At 40.1% G+C, this 17329-nt stretch overlaps 2 protein-coding genes across 5 annotated transcripts; both read left to right on the top strand.

Annotated features, from left to right (window-relative positions):
- The first annotated feature begins 391 nt into the window (after window positions 1–391).
- LOC147859664 (carbonic anhydrase 2-like) lies at window positions 392–4411 on the top strand. Of its 4 annotated transcripts, none has more exons than XM_087324505.1 (10): window positions 392–631; window positions 782–849; window positions 2175–2239; window positions 2460–2588; window positions 2912–2960; window positions 3068–3184; window positions 3315–3368; window positions 3484–3572; window positions 3688–3793; window positions 3889–4411. In XM_087324505.1, the coding sequence occupies exons 1-10, from the start codon at window positions 433–435 to the stop codon at window positions 4069–4071; spliced, it is 1059 nt and encodes a 352-aa protein (XP_087180631.1). In that variant the 5' UTR covers window positions 392–432; the 3' UTR covers window positions 4072–4411. The 4 variants fall into 4 exon arrangements, with proteins under 4 accessions (XP_087180631.1, XP_087180630.1, XP_087180633.1 ...); XM_087324504.1 differs by having other exon boundaries at window positions 764–849; XM_087324507.1 differs by lacking the exon at window positions 2175–2239.
- A 10009-nt stretch (window positions 4412–14420) lies between these two features.
- Window positions 14421–15602, top strand: LOC147859663 (uncharacterized). Its single transcript, XM_087324197.1, has one exon. It carries the CDS (start codon window positions 14478–14480, stop codon window positions 15480–15482), a length of 1005 nt encoding a protein of 334 aa, XP_087180323.1. The 5' UTR covers window positions 14421–14477; the 3' UTR covers window positions 15483–15602.
- The last annotated feature ends 1727 nt before the right edge of the window (window positions 15603–17329 follow it).

Here is a 17329-nt window from a genome sequence, read left to right as displayed (position 1 = left end):
TCATCCCTTTGTTTGCTATTCACGTGCCATCTCGTCCCATATGTGTTTACTTCACAATCTCTTTGATGTGAGATGTGACATGGAAGAGGGAGACTCATATGCTATGCACGCGTGTGTAGTTCATAATGTACGTGGTGTGAGAGTGTGGGGGGGTGTCGTGTTGCCGAAGAGGGGGAAGAGGCTCATTGGCTTTACACATAGTACATCGGCACATGCAAATGTTCCTCCTTGGATTTATCGGATCACATTGGGACCTTCATCTCTTTTCACTAGGGGGTGTCACATACATACATACATACATACATACATATACATGCATATTGAGCCCCCCCCCCCCCCCCCCCTTCTCTCTCTCTCTCTCTCTCTGTGTGTGTGTGTGTTAAGAGCGAAACCATTCATTATCCATTGACACAAAAAGGTTGCTTGGGGTAAATGCATGTCACTAAACAGAGTAAAACTCATCTCTATGTAAACTACACTAAATTGAGAGAAGCACATTCTACACACACACACACACACAAATCTTCTTCTTCTTCTTCTTCTTCTTCTTCTTCAGATTCCTCTCCTGCGTTATCCTCTGGAATGGGTTGCTTCTCTAGTGTATCTTCCGCCAAATTCATCTCCCAACAGAGTAAAATTTAAGGGGGCTTAAACTCCCTGTTTCTTTTACGGTTTCGATTTCTCTGTGTTGCTTGATTTTTAGGGGTTCTGGATGAATATGCATGCTTATTGTTTTTTTTTTTCCTCCCCATTATTTCAACAGAGATTTCTCTGCATCCAGATTCTATTGTTGAGAAGAAAGCTCTGAGGATTTCGAACACAACCCAATTTCAAGGATCAGATGGAAAAGTATGTTTTCTTCTCTCTCTCTCTCTCTCTCTCTCTCTCTCTCCATTGACTAGTTGATAAGTTAATTAGGTTGATCCGAAAAGCAAATTAAACTAGATGACATCAATGTTTTTCCATGACATTAATGTTTTTTCTCATGACATATTTGTGCCTTTTTTCATCACATGTTTGTGTTTTCTCATGACATGTCATGTTAAATAAATGAAATTTAGGTTGTTTTGATGATTATTTATGCTTAATTGCGAAGTGTTTTTGTAAAACATCTGAATATGCATCTATGATCCTTTGGAGAAATATAGTCGGGATATACAGTAGTATCGGAGTTTAATTTGCATGGCCTTCTACGTGGAACAAGACATCTCATCTATAGAAAGACAAAAGAGCAGGCTTCCTTATAAAAAAATCGTGCTTGCCAGTGTCCTGATACTTATATATAATGCATGGATCCCCTTCCATTGTATTATTTTCCAGGATCACCCTAGAGTGATGTATGGTGTCTGCATGAGCTGAGATCTTGTGGTACCGTGTCTTAAATGGTCTTGTGCAGGTCTACAACGAAACAATATATTCTCCTCAGTTTCTGGAGCACATTAGAGTGATATATGGCATCTGCATGAGCTGAGCACATTGTGATATTGTTATGAGAAAAGGTCTTCTGGAAGTCCACAAAGCGTTCTCTTCCAATGAACTGTTATCCTTTCTCATTAAGGGGTTATATGTGAATCCCTTCTGGAAATCCATGATCAAGCCATACAGTTTGGCCATTTATGAATGTTCTCTATAGTTTTAAGTTTGATATCCTGGGATGTCCCCTCTTGAAAAATGGTACAATAATTGTTCTCTCGAGCTCCCTGGCATGTAGTATCTGGCTTCTTCTGCAAGTTGCGACATGGGTCACTTATTTATGGTGTCCTTTTCTGCTTCTTGATCGTGTCCATCCAAAGTGCATTTTCACTTTTGACTTCTTTTTGGCCCACCCTTGGTTTGAGCTTTTGCACCTCTTTTTCCACATAATGAATAGGTACTGTTGAAATATCGGTCGATTGTGTTTCTGCTTGTTTCTTCATTTCCTCGATTTAGTGGCAGTGCTTACGTTTAATAATAAATCACATGAGATTCTAATGTTATGTGAGAAGCATACCCATCTTTATATACCTGACCCCTAGGACGGGTAAAGTTTTTGGAATGCCCAGATATTCATATATATTTTTTCTATCTAAAAGATGACATCACAAATATGTTATGCATTGTATTGCTATTGCTGACTTTTTTGCTTCATTATTGATCTGGTTGATATGTCTTGCTTGGTTGTTATTTGAAAACAGATGACTAGAATCGACAATAGAGCTTCCCTAAATTACAACTTCAATGGTCTCCACAATTTATCAAAGTATATATAATATATATTTCTCTTTGTTTTCATCTTCTTGTGTAAAAAGGTGTTGTATTACTCTACTATATAGCATTACAGATTACAAAGTGCAAAGCACTCATGATTTGTTCATATATATAGTTACATACCCCAAAGGCTGTTGTATATTAACATATTGTATAATATATGTACTTAATATGTACAAAAAGCATTTAATATGGTTATTTTGCCGACAAAGCATTCGAGCAGCCACACCTGCTGCAACTGCTGTAACCGAGCGGAGAACAAGTTTTTCTGAGCCAAAAACAAAAGTAGAACCACTAGAAAAGATTAAAAATGGATTTCTCAAATTCAAGGAGCATTACAAGTGAGTTTGATGAAGTTTCTTTTTGCATCTATAAGCATATTTTGTAGCTTCTTTTGCATCTATTATCATGCTTGCAACTTGTAATGGTTTCTTCTTCATCTATAATTATAGTTCTTAGCTTCTTATTGCATATCTACTAACTCCTTTTGCATATATTTATCATGTTTGTTTTTAAACTTCCAAGTACTTCCTTTTGCCTCTTAATTAAAAAAAATTCAGCTTCTCATGTAATGTAATACTTTTTAGCTTCTTTTGTGAGACTAATATCAGTTTTTGTTTTAACACTTGAAATAACTCATTTTGTTAAATTGTTTCTACAAAAGGCAAGAGAGAGAAACGTTCAAGCAGTTGGCTGAACTTCAGACCCCACCGGTATATATCTATATGTGTATATATGCTCCGTTTTTTCTATAGGTATTCTGAATTTACTTTGATAATAGCTCATGAATTTTTCTTACTTTGTGTTTCTTTAAAAATAGTTCATGATCATTTCATGTGCGGATTCAAGAGTTGATCCATGTAAAATTCTTGGTCTCGATATGGGTGATGCTTTTGTTGTACGCAATATTGCGAATCTAGTCCCCAATTACTCAGAGGTTGAAAAAGTTTCTTTGCAATCTATATATTTTATTAAGCTATCTATCTGTCGTTATCTGGAAAGTTTTGAAACCCCATAACATAGTCGGCTTTAATAATAACAATAATATAAATGTTAATTCTGTGTAGAAAACTTGCACATCAACTGCTGCTGCCATTGAATTTGCTGTATTGCAACTCAAGGTGAGTTTCTTTTTTCTGTTTCCAGTACTTATGGAATTTATTCTTGAGAAGTTGATGCTATGAGGCATTTTTTATTATTTAATCCTAAACTAAAATAAACATTTGGTTTTCATAGGTGAAACATCTGATGGTTATAGGGCACAGTCGGTGTGGTGGCATTCAGGCTCTGATGGGAATGAAAGAAGATGGGTCAAACCGATTCAGGTCTCTGATTTATATATATATATATATTCTCTTCACAAAGATGACCTATCAATTAGACATTTTTGTGTTCATAATGTCTAATTGATTTTTTTTTTTCCTTACATTACCAATGTAGTGAATTCATTGAAGATTGGGTGTTAATCGGAAAAGAGGTCTCTAGTAAGGTGAAACTTATACGGGCACATGCATCTTTTGATGAGCAATGCATCTGTTGTGAGAAGGTGAGAATGCATGAAAAAATCCTGGTAAAAATATGCCAAATGTTTTTAATGTCAACATCGTAACAACTAAATTTAACAATGTTTGATGAGGTCAGGAATCAGTTAATCAATCATTGATGAACTGCCTTTCATTCCCCTTTGTGAGAGAGAAGGTTGAGAATGGAGAATTATCGTTGCATGGAGCCTATTATGACTTTGTTGATGGCTCATTCGAAAGGTGGTCTGTAGGCTGCACCTCGGGTGCCATGAATGTGATAGAGTCAGAAAAGCTTGAATAACAAAGAAATTCACATCCCAGAGCAACATATACTTCGTTATAAACATTTAGATAGCGGTTCTTTTCTGAAGAGAACCTTTCAATGAAAAAAAAGGGCACATGTTTCACCCATGTATTTGTTTCTGTATTTTTTTGGAACACTCCTTTCCTGTTTGGGACGAGAAGTTTGCACACATGCCAAGAAGACATCATAGCTATGGTGAAGTGGTCGATGACTTTACACCCTTTTAGGAATTTCTTATTGATTAACTTTTATGACAACAAGGTACTAGTTGATTCTCATAGCTTGAAAATTGGAGATTTATCAATTTGACATAATATACATTTGCCAAATTAGCTTTCTTGCTTTCATAAGTTGGAACTGGATGAATGGCTGCATGCTCTTGTCTATATGCATCGAGATGTTTTTCGCTTGAATTGTCCAACCTTCTTTAATATTTCACATATTAAAAGAAATTGATCTAGAATTTCGCATCTCAAAGAGCTGCAGGAAACATTTATGTTCCCAACAGAAAAGGTCTTCCTAAAATAGGAGTAAAGGATACATAGTCTTCCATTTTAATGTGCCAAAGAGTTAATGAGAGAACAATTACAATTGGTATTGCAAACATTTTTGTAGAGTTAGATATTGGTTGGTTTCTCGATCCAACTACTAGTAAGACTTGGATGATGCTCATCAAAGACCCTTTCATTCAACAATGAAAACACATCCAATGAAATGCGAAAGTTAACTAGCAACAAGAATCTATCACATGTAAATGTTTTATGTTTGGGTTGATCTCATAATTATTTCTATTGTTGATGCAAGGACCCAATTTGGACACAATGGATAACATTTTGCAAAGAATATTGTATCAGTTGCCCCTAAAGGAAAACATCAAGCTGAATCAAAATAAATTTTTTGTCTTGCCCACCATTGTTTTGGCTGCTAGATGCACCAACCAATGTTCTTTTGTTGCCATGACTATAATTCAAGATTCTTTGATCTTAATAATTGCTTGAGCTTCCTCCAACCATTATTGCCATCTAAGTGGGAATAGAGCATTTGAGCTCCTAGTCGCAACATGGTTTTGCTTACCCACTTCTTATTATACTGGGCATAAATGGATTGTAGATCCTGATCCAGTCAAAGTACAACTAGATTGGCACATATGTACTCATGAAAACAGATGGCTACGTAAGGTCAGTTGGGACCCTTTGCAATGGACATGGTGTGATCCTTATGCGGGTCAAGGAAGCAAACCTATCCCTTTCTTTCAATTCACAACTAGATTGGGTCGTCATATTATAGCTGCTCAATCTACCCGAGATCCGGTTGCTGCAAAGGTCTGGAAAACATATCATGTTCCTTACACAATTATCACCAAGTTTTGGCAGAAACTCGGGAAACAACAACACGCGAGGCGAATCACCACTTTCCAATGGCTATTAATACATAGGTCACTACCGGTTGGTGCATGGCAGTGTGGGAACCTCAACTCTCCTAATTGTGTAGCGTGACCAACTGTAGTAGAATCAATACAACACGCTCTATGGGACTGCCTAGAGTCCCATCGAATATGGCGGGGGGTTGGTTGCTTATTGCAATTATGCCAAGTGCAAGGCTCAATCAAGTGGGGGAATGTATGTTGGCTATCATGGCAGGCCCCAGTTGACAGATATGAGCATCAGGAAGAGGGGACGACTTTGGTTATAAAACCACAAGAGGTTTTTTTCTCCACCATTGGCAATATCCACTCAACTCCTATTAGTGCCAAATCTCAAGTTGTGTTGGACTTGGTCAGCCCGATAACTCTTTGGATTTTATGGAAACAACGGTGTAGACAGGTCTTCTCCAACCAAAGCGCGCAACCAATAATGTTAATGCAAGAGATATGGAGTGAAGCTGTAACCACTCTAAAGAGCCAATATGATGGCCTCAAGGGCAACTCCGATAGAGTTGAAAGACAACGACTAGCCTTTATCCAACAATGGTCGTCCTCTCCCTTTCTTGAGGTAGTGGGCATCCACATAAGATGGACCTATCGTGTCCCTATAGGGATTTGTATATAATAATCTCATCTGAAAAATCACCTGGTTTGGTGAGGGCTATTTGGGATAAAGGGATGTAGGTTGGACAACCACTCAGGAGCCAAAATGTATCGCGAGAACTATTTGAAGCGGGCCGGGATCAACAAGCCGAGAACCCCTTAGGGGCTCTTCAGCCTTCGCAGGAGCCCATAGCCCCAGAAATAGGCGTTAGTTTGCCCCAGGACATGGGGGTTAGCCCGAACATGGGCGTCAACCTCACCGTTTTCGGATGAGGATCTTAAAGTGGAATGTACAGGGCCTTGGTGGAGGCCGGCAACACCAAGAGTGCAAAAGACTTCGGGAGGAGTTGAATCCCTCTAATATTGGGGGCAAGATCGACATATTGTTGTTGCAGGAACACCATCTCTCTAAAGAGAGAATTCAGAGCCTAGTAAACCCCTTGTCGGGTGGGTGAACCACGTGGTGGTCGGTGGCACAGGGTGACCTTCAAAGAAGGGGAGGGGTTTGCATCTCGATCAGTGATAAGGCTCGATATGAAGTAACATCACATGGCACGCTAGTTGCGGGTAGGGCTTTATATGTGCTTCTGAAATGGAATCACCTACAGATTGGGGTGCTAAACGTTTATGCCCCTAACTCATCCCTCGAGAGAGCAATCTTCTGGAGGATGTTAGCGACCACATTACTTGATGCCGAGGCATGGATAATGGCTGGTGATTTCAACATGACTGAACATCTGGGTGATAGGAAAGGGGGGACCCAAAGACCAATTCATGGTGCGGAGCTGGACTCATGGGCTCTCTTAATTGGCAAAATCGGGGTGAAAGATACATGGGGCTCTTCCCTTAGGAGATGCTCACATTCGCTACACTTCTCGAGAGCCGCCGTGAATGTTAGGGGTGGTAGCTTTGCCCGGTTAGACCGCATATACATCAGCTCGTCCCTTGAGGAGTTGGGGGGCTCCTTCACTATCTTGGCAGGCCTTACCTTCTCTGATCACCAACCGATGAGACTAGACCTTAACCCACCCAACGGCACCCACGGGAGTCTCAACATGAAAATTCCCACAAAGATCATGAAGAGTGAAGAGGTGAAGGCGGGTCTACAGAGTATATGGCGGGAGACCATTGTAAGAGAATCGGCTAGTGAGTGAGGATTTGTAGAAAAAACTGGCCCTCTCCTCCTCCTTTTTACAGCAAGAGACCAAGCGGGCCCTCCATCAGGTCAGAGCCATTGAAATAAAATTAAGGAAGTTCGTTGCGACAGCGCAAAGCTTGCTACAGGCGGACCCTGGCTGCATTTGGTCTGGATCTAAGCTAGAGGAAGCCAAGATGAAGGTTCGGGAAAGGACGAAGGAGAGGAACCGAATGTTATTTCGAAGGACCGTGACATGGTGGGCTAGAATAGACGATAGGGTCAACCGACATTTCTTTCATTACAAGGCTCCCAAGGGTGGTGGTGGATGTATACAACAGTTGCGCAAACCAGACGGCTCAATTACGGAGGACAAGGATGAGATTTTGCATATCACAACGCAATACTATCAAGACCTACTTGCACATGTGCATATGAGGCAAAACGTAGAGTTGGCTGATAGGGTGATGACTTGCATTCACCCCAAGGTATCCCAAGAGATGGAAATAGTGCTCAATAGCCCCATTTCTCGTATAGAACTCTCGGAGGCACTCAGGGATTTGAGGAGAGGAGCATGCCCCGACCCTGATGGTCTCTCACGAGATTTTTTCGAGATCCATTGGGACATTGTTATCCCGTCCTTGGAAGCCGGGGTTCAAGAGATTTGGCCCTCGGGAACGATGCCGATCGGGCTGGATGAGGGGATGATCTATCTCATTCCCAAAGCGGCAGAGCGAAGCCTGGAGTTGCGCCAATGGCGTCCTATAACGATCCTTAACACGATTTACAAGGTTCTTGCAAAAGTCCTCGCGCGACGGTTAGCAAGCTTCTTACCGGACATTATACATGAGAATCAAACAGGGTTTATTAGGAGTAGGTGTATCTTTGATAATGTGTTGCTTCTCTAGGAAGCCATGGCATTGGCTGATCAGTCTGTCTTGAGCTCAGCTATTTTGATGCTTGACTTCGAGAAGGCATACGATAGGGTCCTTTGGCCCTTCTTGGAAAACGTGATGAGAGCTATGGGCCTACCCCAAAAATGGATGAAATGCACTTCTGCCCTCTACCGAACTTCTACCAGTAGTGTGCTGATCGCGGGTGCTAGGGGCCCTTCCTTCAAACTACAACGCTCAGTGAGGCAAGGCTGTCCCCTAGCCCCATATCTTTATCTATTCGTAACCAAGGCGTTCTTGGCCTACTTACAAGCCCCAAGCAACGGATTGAGGGGATTGCCCATCCCTAATGCGAGTGAAGATCTTCTTCTATCCGAATATGCTGATGATACGGTCCTCTTCCTGCAAGGTGATGAGGAGAATTTGCAGTAGGCTGAACATCTAGTCGAGGACTTTTGTCAGGCTGATGGTGCCAAGGTCAATTGGGATAAAACCCAAGGCCTTTGGTTTAGCGAACAAGAGAAACCAAGGTGGCATCCCCATGCTGATTTTACATGGGTCCCTAACGGGACGACGTTCAAGTATCTAGGATTTACTATGGGGAGGGCTATTCCCAAGGGAGCGCAACTGTCCATTGTGCAAGACAAAATAAGCAAGAAGCTGAACCAATGGAGTAGATCTAAATTATCCTTCGCTGGTAGGGTCCTTATTGCGAACCAAGTGATGCTCGCCACCATGTGGCACTTGGTCTCATGTTGGATTATGGACCCGGTAGGTTTGCATGCGATTAAGGCTACCATCAGGGGATTTATATGGTCCGGTAAGGACAACCCAATGGCTGCTGCCAGAGTGTCATGGCGTTGGTTAACGCAACCGCGAGCCAAAGGGGGGCTTGGCCTCATAGACCCCTTAACACAGAGCCGTGCATTGTTGGCCAAATTGGTGGTTCGTTGCCTTCTCCCAGGTAAGGGGTGTTGGAAGGTACTACTTCACAATAGGTTGCAAGCAGGGACTCCCAAGTATGGTAGGCCTTGGCCTATCTCCTTGAACTGGTGTTGCACGAGTGGAGTCCCACCCAAGATGGCTTGTCAACAGGAGGACAGGGTAACAAACTCCATCTTGCGGGCGTGGTGTCATGTGCGACAACATTTGGTCAAGCACACCCCAGAGACACTCATCGAATGGGCTAGACAACCTTTATTTTGGAATCCTTAGGTGTGAACAAGCGATGACATGATGTTAGGGCAACTTAAGGGCATGGCATGGGGAAAGTTGGCGCAGATAGGGCTTCACTCTATAGACGATTGGAGACGCATGGTTTCTCCAAGGGGAGCCCAGGAGGACCCATTCCCTCCCCTCAAGGGAGCTATGACGATGCGGAGCCTGATAGCTGAGGCAGTTGATAGGGTTCCGTTGGGGAATGTGCGAGAAGATGCATGGTTCGGTCTCTTTGATGAGGCTGGAATGGTTAAGTTGGTGAAGGGTGTGAGTCGATTGGGAAGAGATACATTTTTTGGGGAGAGGCAAAGTAGGGGCACTTGGCTTCCGGTTCGAATGGTGGCGGAGGTTGATAACATTTGGAAGATGGACCCAGATGTTACTAAGGTGGAACCCCATTGGAAGTTATGGGTATTTGGTTCTCATCCCCTCGTTGAACTAGAATGGGACCCAGGGGATTTCAGGTGGAAACATGGTGACAAACTCTGCCACTTCTTTGAATATAGCACGAAATTGGGGCGGACTTTACAACTGCAGCTCAATGCTCCCATTCGTAATGGATGGCGAACATTGGGCATCCTTGACGAGGTGCTCATTACCTTTTGGAAGGGTCTCTGGTGTCTCCACATGCCTGAAAAAATCAAGCTCTTTTGGTGGCAGATTGGTCACAATGTGATTCCTGTTGGGGAATGGCTTGGTAAAAGGGGCGGCCCGATAGGTTGCCCACTTTGCTCTTAACCCATTGAGTCTCTGAGACACTGTCTTTGGGATTGCCCTCAAGCTCAAAAGGTATGGGACAGAGTCACTCGCCTCCTTGCGGCATGTGAAGTGGCTGGAACAACCTCGTGGAGTGCTGCGGCATGGATTGACCACTCGACTGATAGTTGGACGGACGCCTTTAATGCGGATACTTGGTGCTATGTATGCACGGGAGGCCAAATTGGCAAGATCCGCTTCGAGAGAGACTTGTTGTCCGCATCCCCTAGGTTCCTGGAAATTTGGAGGTTGATCGCGGGCTTCACCTTATGGTATTTCTGGAAAGCACGATGCTTAAAGGTTTTCCAAGATCGGGTACAACCCCTAGAGGAAGTGATCATGGATATTTGGTTTGTGCTTATCAGCTGCCGACGAGGGCAATTAGATGAGGTTTGCAACCACTCCAATGACGTGGCCGCTACCCGGTTGCGCTTTTGGCAGAAAAGGCGGAACACGCCTATGGTGACGCTAGGAGAAAGTGGACCGAGGTGGAACTACCAACCCCCACGATGGTTGTTTCCTTCTTTCATGCCTCCCTCCCTTCGATGTAGACCCCGGGAGTCGGCTCATTCTGGCCGACACTAAAGGCCACTGCTTTTAGGTATAGGTATCTACTTACTTTAGGTAGTCGGTTTGAAAAACTATGTAAGTAGTCTCATTTTCTTGATCTTGATCTGAGGGAGATTCCCGTTTTGTGTATAAGCTTCCTTGTATAGTCTCCTTGTAATAATCCTTCCTAACTAATGGGAAAGTAGCTTTATTTTGGAAAAAAAAAAAACACTAGAAATTATATGAATGATACAAAAAGAAATTGAAATGTCTTATATAGTTATAACTTATAACTTATCTAAGCATGATTGGAGCATTTCCAAAGTACAAAAAATGCATTGAGGGACCATTTTAGGTCACAAAAATAACGGTTTTTCCAACCTATCGATGATTCCTAATACTTTATCAACTCATGTCATTTTCCTAATACAATGAGGGGTTTGTGGTTGTTATCTTTGTCACTTTTTTATTTTGTTTATTTACACAATTATAGTGTGGTGTTTACAACCCTTAATGTAGAAAGAGATGTTTGCAAGAACATACTAAAATGTGTAGTACAAGTATTCTAGTATATTGATATATCGACAAGAATCTTGATCAATCACATCCTATTTTTCATATTTGTAGCATTGTGTTTTAAAGACAAACTATTGATAAAGCAAATAGACATATAACCAAATGCAAGAAAAGAATAAGGGAACTTTTCCTCCCAATCGACCTTGGGCGAAGAACTGAATTGGACCTAAAACATTGAGTTGTACCACTGAATATTGCCTAAGGTTGTACCTTGGTTGGAATCTACACTACACTATAATCGCAAGAGCTTCACCATACCATGGTGTCTCACAACATTATGATCAGATTTATTTGTCACCCCTAATGAAGTTAACTACTCCTCATTTTATAGTTGCGCCTTAGGCCTTCTCGCCATTGCATGTACTTGCCATGTGTCATGACGTTACTAGAGTTTCGTCAATTCCTAACATACCATTAAAGTGGGTTTGGTACACAACATATTGGGAGTTGGGACCTTTCTTTGTGGTCATTTCTTGGTGGAGATGCACATCAGTACATGTATAACTTGGAGATGGTTAGTTTTATTTGAGGTTATGTAGAGGAAGCCTCCACCCAACAACTCAATTACATAAAGTAGCAAGTTGAACACCCACATATTAGGAATTTAGATAAAGCATAAAAGTGCCATTTAAATAAAGTTACTAACTTTAAAGTTGATACTTCACGGGAAAAAGACACGATGGCTTGCTAAGACTTGAGCATTATCAATCATGGAACAATGGACCAACACAAACATTAGAAATAAGCTTAGAAGTATATGATAATAATGATATAACCAGCATCTTAAAGCAAGATATATGCATACTAGTAAAGCGAGAATCACTTATAAAATGCTACACTTGAAGAAGATAAGGTCACTATATAGAAGGTTTGTTTTACCCACATATTGCTATGTTCTAGAGTTGCATGGAAACAGTAAGTCTAAATAAATGTCCTTGTCTATTAATCTTTGTTTTTTTTTCATGGAAGTGAGTAAAATCAATAAGAAATCATAAGTATTCACAAAAAATAAATTGAAGGACATGCCTACAAATACAATAGATCTGAATCATGAGTCATGACACCATGGGAAAAAGCTTACGCATTATTCTAGATAATGTTAAGTCACATCATAAATAAGAAAACGTGAGAATGTCAAGTTTCTCTCATAATATTTTGGAGAGGTACAACATAAATTTCGAATAAAAACCCCATTTCGTAGGTTTCCTAAGGAATGCATGCTTTGAGTATATGGTATTGATGCATTGCATAAAGTACTAACACATGCTACACTTGTGAGGGTTTTTCAGAGACGTAATTATAGCGAGATCTCTTTTTTGGTTACTTGCATTGGACTCCACGACCCTATGAAACTTTTGTGAATGGAGTTATATTCTAGGTTATTTAGACACATGCATATCATACAACCAAGTCCAGAATTGTCAACCTACCATTAAGCCATGTGTTATCTTCTAAATCACTACAATGCATGTGCATGCTCGTTTCATAGAATACATTTAGTCTTGTATCCATTCTTTCTACGTTCCAACCTCTTCTTGATGTTTTCCACATGTAATATCATGCATTACAAAAGAGATTCTTTATGTGATGGTAGGATTTGACAAAAAGTATATGGGAATTTCTCCAAACATTCTAAAATGGAGGATGTTTGAAACTCAATAGAAGTTGTATTTTTAACTAAGAAAGCTGAAAGAAGATGAAGTCTAAACTCTTGAAAATTGAGTGAATTACTCTAGTAATTGAGAGTCGAACCTAAATCAAGGATAGAAAAGCAAGGCTTCCATTGACATGGACAAGAATTTGTATAATATGTGGAGACAGTAAACAAGAAACTTTACAACCTGAAAATATGTGTGGGAGAATCGATTCTAAACATCTAATATATAAGTTAAAAGCCTAGTAGGACATGGGTTAATGATTATGTCCCTATAAATTTGTAGTATGTTCTCATAATGTATATTCCTTTCCTAACGTAGCAACCTTGGAGACATATAAACAACTTATCCATGGATATTGTATGCAAATTGTGCTTCGGAAGTAGTGCCAAAAGTTAATAAAAAAATTCTACAAATGGAATAGCTTTTGACAAAAAAAGATAAATATTCTATTTGAATTTTCTACATGATCTATGGTAATGTTTGTCAATTTGGTTCCTTTGAACTTTCAAGCATGAAATGGAGATTCAATTGATTTACCAAGAAACAATATCTCGAAAACTTGCAGGTTTGATTCATGGGAATTAATTTAGCTCCATGTATGAGGGAAAAAATTCAACATAAATCTTGTCAACTATTGAAAATAGTTCCGTCACAATTGATCATGGAAATGAGAAAAGTCTAAGTAAACAAAACACAAACCAAACCCACCTTAGGAAAAAAAGATATCCTCATTCATAAAAACATTGGCACCATGTTTTTTTAACTTTCAATACTAATCAAGGGAAAAAACTTAGGTCAACATATAAAGTTTCCTCAAAATTTCTCTAAATTTGTGGGAACTTCTTGTTACTTCAAACTTGAAAAAGAAACGAACTGTTTGGCACACAACATTATTCCCAAGCATTGCTTGCTTGGAAACAAACCCCTCTTATGTCTTGCATGGCGGAACTCGTTGGCCATTGATGATATTCCATGGAGTAAAAACTTGTTCAACAAAAACAGTGGCTTAGTTGACCAAAATTTTGAGCTATTAGGCTACAATTTTATTCATAAAGGGGACAACTTCCAACAAAGATACATAAATATTTTATCATTGTCGTGTTTTCATGAAAGGTTCCATTTTTTTTAAACACAAGAAAACTGGAACCAAGCCAATAAGAGAAGGCATGTACGACGAAACTTGGGTGATGAATATACATGAATTCATTGGGGGGGGGGGGGGGGGGGCTAGGATGGAGGAGATACATACATATATAAATAAAGCATAGTGGAGGGAGGGACAAGTAAACAATTCATGTCTTTCTTGGGCTGGTGGGCCCCTACTCACGTGACCTGTCTCTTTTATTTTCTCTGCTCTTTTTCTTCTATCTACATTTGTTTTTGTTTTTTCTCCTTATTTATCTCATTTCCATCACCTTCCAATTTCCCTAAACTTTTCCTCTCCTCTATCTTATCACATATACATGTGTGTGTGTGTGTGTATATATATATATATATGTAGAGAGTGAGAGAGAGAGCATGTGGGTGTGAGAGCTAAGTTTTTCTTATTTCCATACCATGCCCCTCCCTCCTCACCCTAATCCTTCACCAATATGGCTAACAACCTTCCACTGCCAACATCCCCCCCTACTAATTGCTTTGTTAATGCACAACACCATGGCCCAAACCTTGTGAAGCCACCTCAAACCCTCACTATGATCTCTTCTTTCTATCGAACAAAGCTTCGAGGTCACAACTTGATCATCTCTATCACATGGTATTGGAAAAGCTTCAATATGGGGGTACGTGGCCTTTGTGTGAATTTAGACCCTCCTTCCCATCGACTCACTCACACCGTCCAAATAAAACCGTGGTTATTTTGGAAGAAACAAGGATCAAAGTGGCTATATATATTTGGTGGTGAAAAGAAGATGAGAATTGGATGGGACTTCTCTAGGGCAAAATATAGCAACATTGGTCCTGAGCCCCTCAAAGGTTATTTTCTCACCATCTCTTGTGAGCATGAGGTTTTGCTACTCCTTGGTGATATGCATGGAGAGGCTCTTAAGAAAATGGCCATAGAACAAGAAGAGATAACCGCCATTGAGGCTACTCTGGTGTCTAGGAAAGAGCATGTGTTTGGAAACCAAATATATACCACTCGAGCACAATTCGTGTCTGACAATGGGCAAACTCATGAAATTGTGTTAGAGTGTCACAAAAGTGATCATGATCACCCGAGGCTCTCAGTTCACCTTGATAGGCAGGTTGTTATCCATGTGAAACACCTTTCGTGGGAGTTTAGGGGTAATCAAACGATCCACGTTGATGGTTCACCTGTCGAAGTTTTTTGGGATGTGCATGATTGGCTTTTTAACTCTAATGATGGCCATGCTATCTTCATGTTCCAGACTTGCATTGCCAATGACAAGTCATGGCTTCATGAACTAATGCAAGAGCATCACATTGTATCCAAAAAGAAGTCAATTGAAAAAAAACATTCAACACTAGATGTATCTCTTCTTCATTGGCCTACTACTATTACTACCAAGGATGGTTTCATGTCATTGAGCTCCCAAGGGTTTTCCTTGTTGCTTTATGCATGGAGAAATGATTAATTAAAGTACTAATTGATCGCCAAGTCTTTCCACACTACAAGAACATATATGCATGGACAAATGACGATTAAGCATTGTTTCATTGCCTCAAAGGGAGTACTCTAACATTATAATATGTATAGTCTTTACACTAGCTTTCCAAATTGAGCTTCTCAAAACAATAACTTCAGATGTAGAGTGCTAGAAATTACAAGTCTCTTTCAGAAGATGGAGATACTTTCTCTTCCTCTAAATGCACGATAACTATGCTCTCATGGATAGGGATGCTAGTTCTTATTAATTAGGTGGGATTGAGAAAGTTGGGAGGAATTTTTTCTTTGTATCTACAACCCATCACTCATTCTTTTCATCCTTAACTAACATATGGCCTACTTCCAATAACTTACTTTTAAGGAATTGATTGCATTTATTCAAATCATCGTCTCTACTCATTGTATATTAAAACTATTGCTTTCCCTATACATAAATCCTTAATTCACCAAAGTTGAGAGAGAGAGAGAGAGACAAAGTTTGTGATCCATTGTAAATATGTAGTGTTTTTTACACACATTTAAGTAGTGTTTTATGTAGTTAGTGGGTGACCATACTCCATTAAGACACCCATTGTAAGTAGTGTTTTCACACACATTTATTAAGTGCATATTCAAGTTTTTGATTGGCTTTAAAGGATGTCCCTCTCCCAACATAGGCAGGTAGAGACTAAGAAGTTGTAATAAGTGGATTTTACATATAATTAATATAATTGTGTGCTTTTACACTCAGTTCAGTAATGAAATATGAAATTTACATAATTGTGTTCTTTTGCTCGATGATAGTAGATGTTATATGAAATATGAAATTTAAAACAAAGACTTTTATGAAATATACTTGTTTTTCTTTGCAAGTTCCTCAAATGAGTTTATGCTAGTTCCCCAGATGAGTCTTTGCTACTTCCTCGAATACAATTGAACCCTCATGAGTTTTTGTTGGTTCCCCAATTCTATTTGTTAATCCTCAACGAATTGAACATTTAATAACTCAAATAGCTTAAAGATAATTGGTCTTTCAAGAGTTGTTTTTTTTTTTTTCCAAAAAAAACTCCTTCCATTAGTTATAAAATTTTACATATGAGATTAATATATACAAATCCTTGTAGGGACGTGATAGGTCCATCTTATGTGGATGCCCACCGACTCAATAAAGGGGGAGGTCGACCATTGCTGGATGAAGGCTAGTCGTTGTCTTTCAACTCCATTATATTAGCTTTTTAGAGTGGCTACAACTTCACTCCATATCTCTTGCAAAAACACTATTGGCTGCGCGGGTTGGTTAGAGAAGACCTGTTTGCACCGTAGTTTCCATAGAGTCCAAAGAGTTATTAGGCTGACCAATTCCAACACAACTTGACATTTGGCATTGATAGGAGTTGAGTGGACATTGTCAATGGTGGAGAAAAAAACCTCTTGTGCTTTTATCACCAAAGCCATCCCCTCCTCTTGATGCTCGTATTTCTCAATTGGGGCCTGCCATGATAGCCAACATATATTTTCCCACTTGATTAAGCCTTGCACCTGGCATAATTGCAATAAGCGGTCAACCCCCTGCCATATTCAATGAGACTCTAGGCAGTCCCACAAAGCGTGTCGGATTGATTCTATTGCATTTGGGCATGCTACACAATTAGGAGAGCTAAGGTTCTCACGCTGCCATGCATCAACTGATAGTGACCTATGTATTAATAGCCATTGGAAAGTGGTGATTCGTCGTGTGTGTTGTTGTTTCCAGAGTTACTGCCAAAACTTGGTGATAATTGTGTAAGGAACATGATATGTTTTCCAAACCTTTGTAGTAGCCGGCTCTCGAGCGGT

Source organism: Azolla caroliniana, unplaced genomic scaffold (assembly GCF_043228905.1).
Source record: "Azolla caroliniana isolate FFs.n. ecotype wild unplaced genomic scaffold, voAzoCaro1.0.p SCAF_9, whole genome shotgun sequence".
NCBI classification, from domain to species: domain Eukaryota; kingdom Viridiplantae; phylum Streptophyta; class Polypodiopsida; order Salviniales; family Salviniaceae; genus Azolla; species Azolla caroliniana.
Note: the sequence above shows the minus strand (reverse complement) of the source record. Positions and strands in the feature narration are given on the sequence as shown.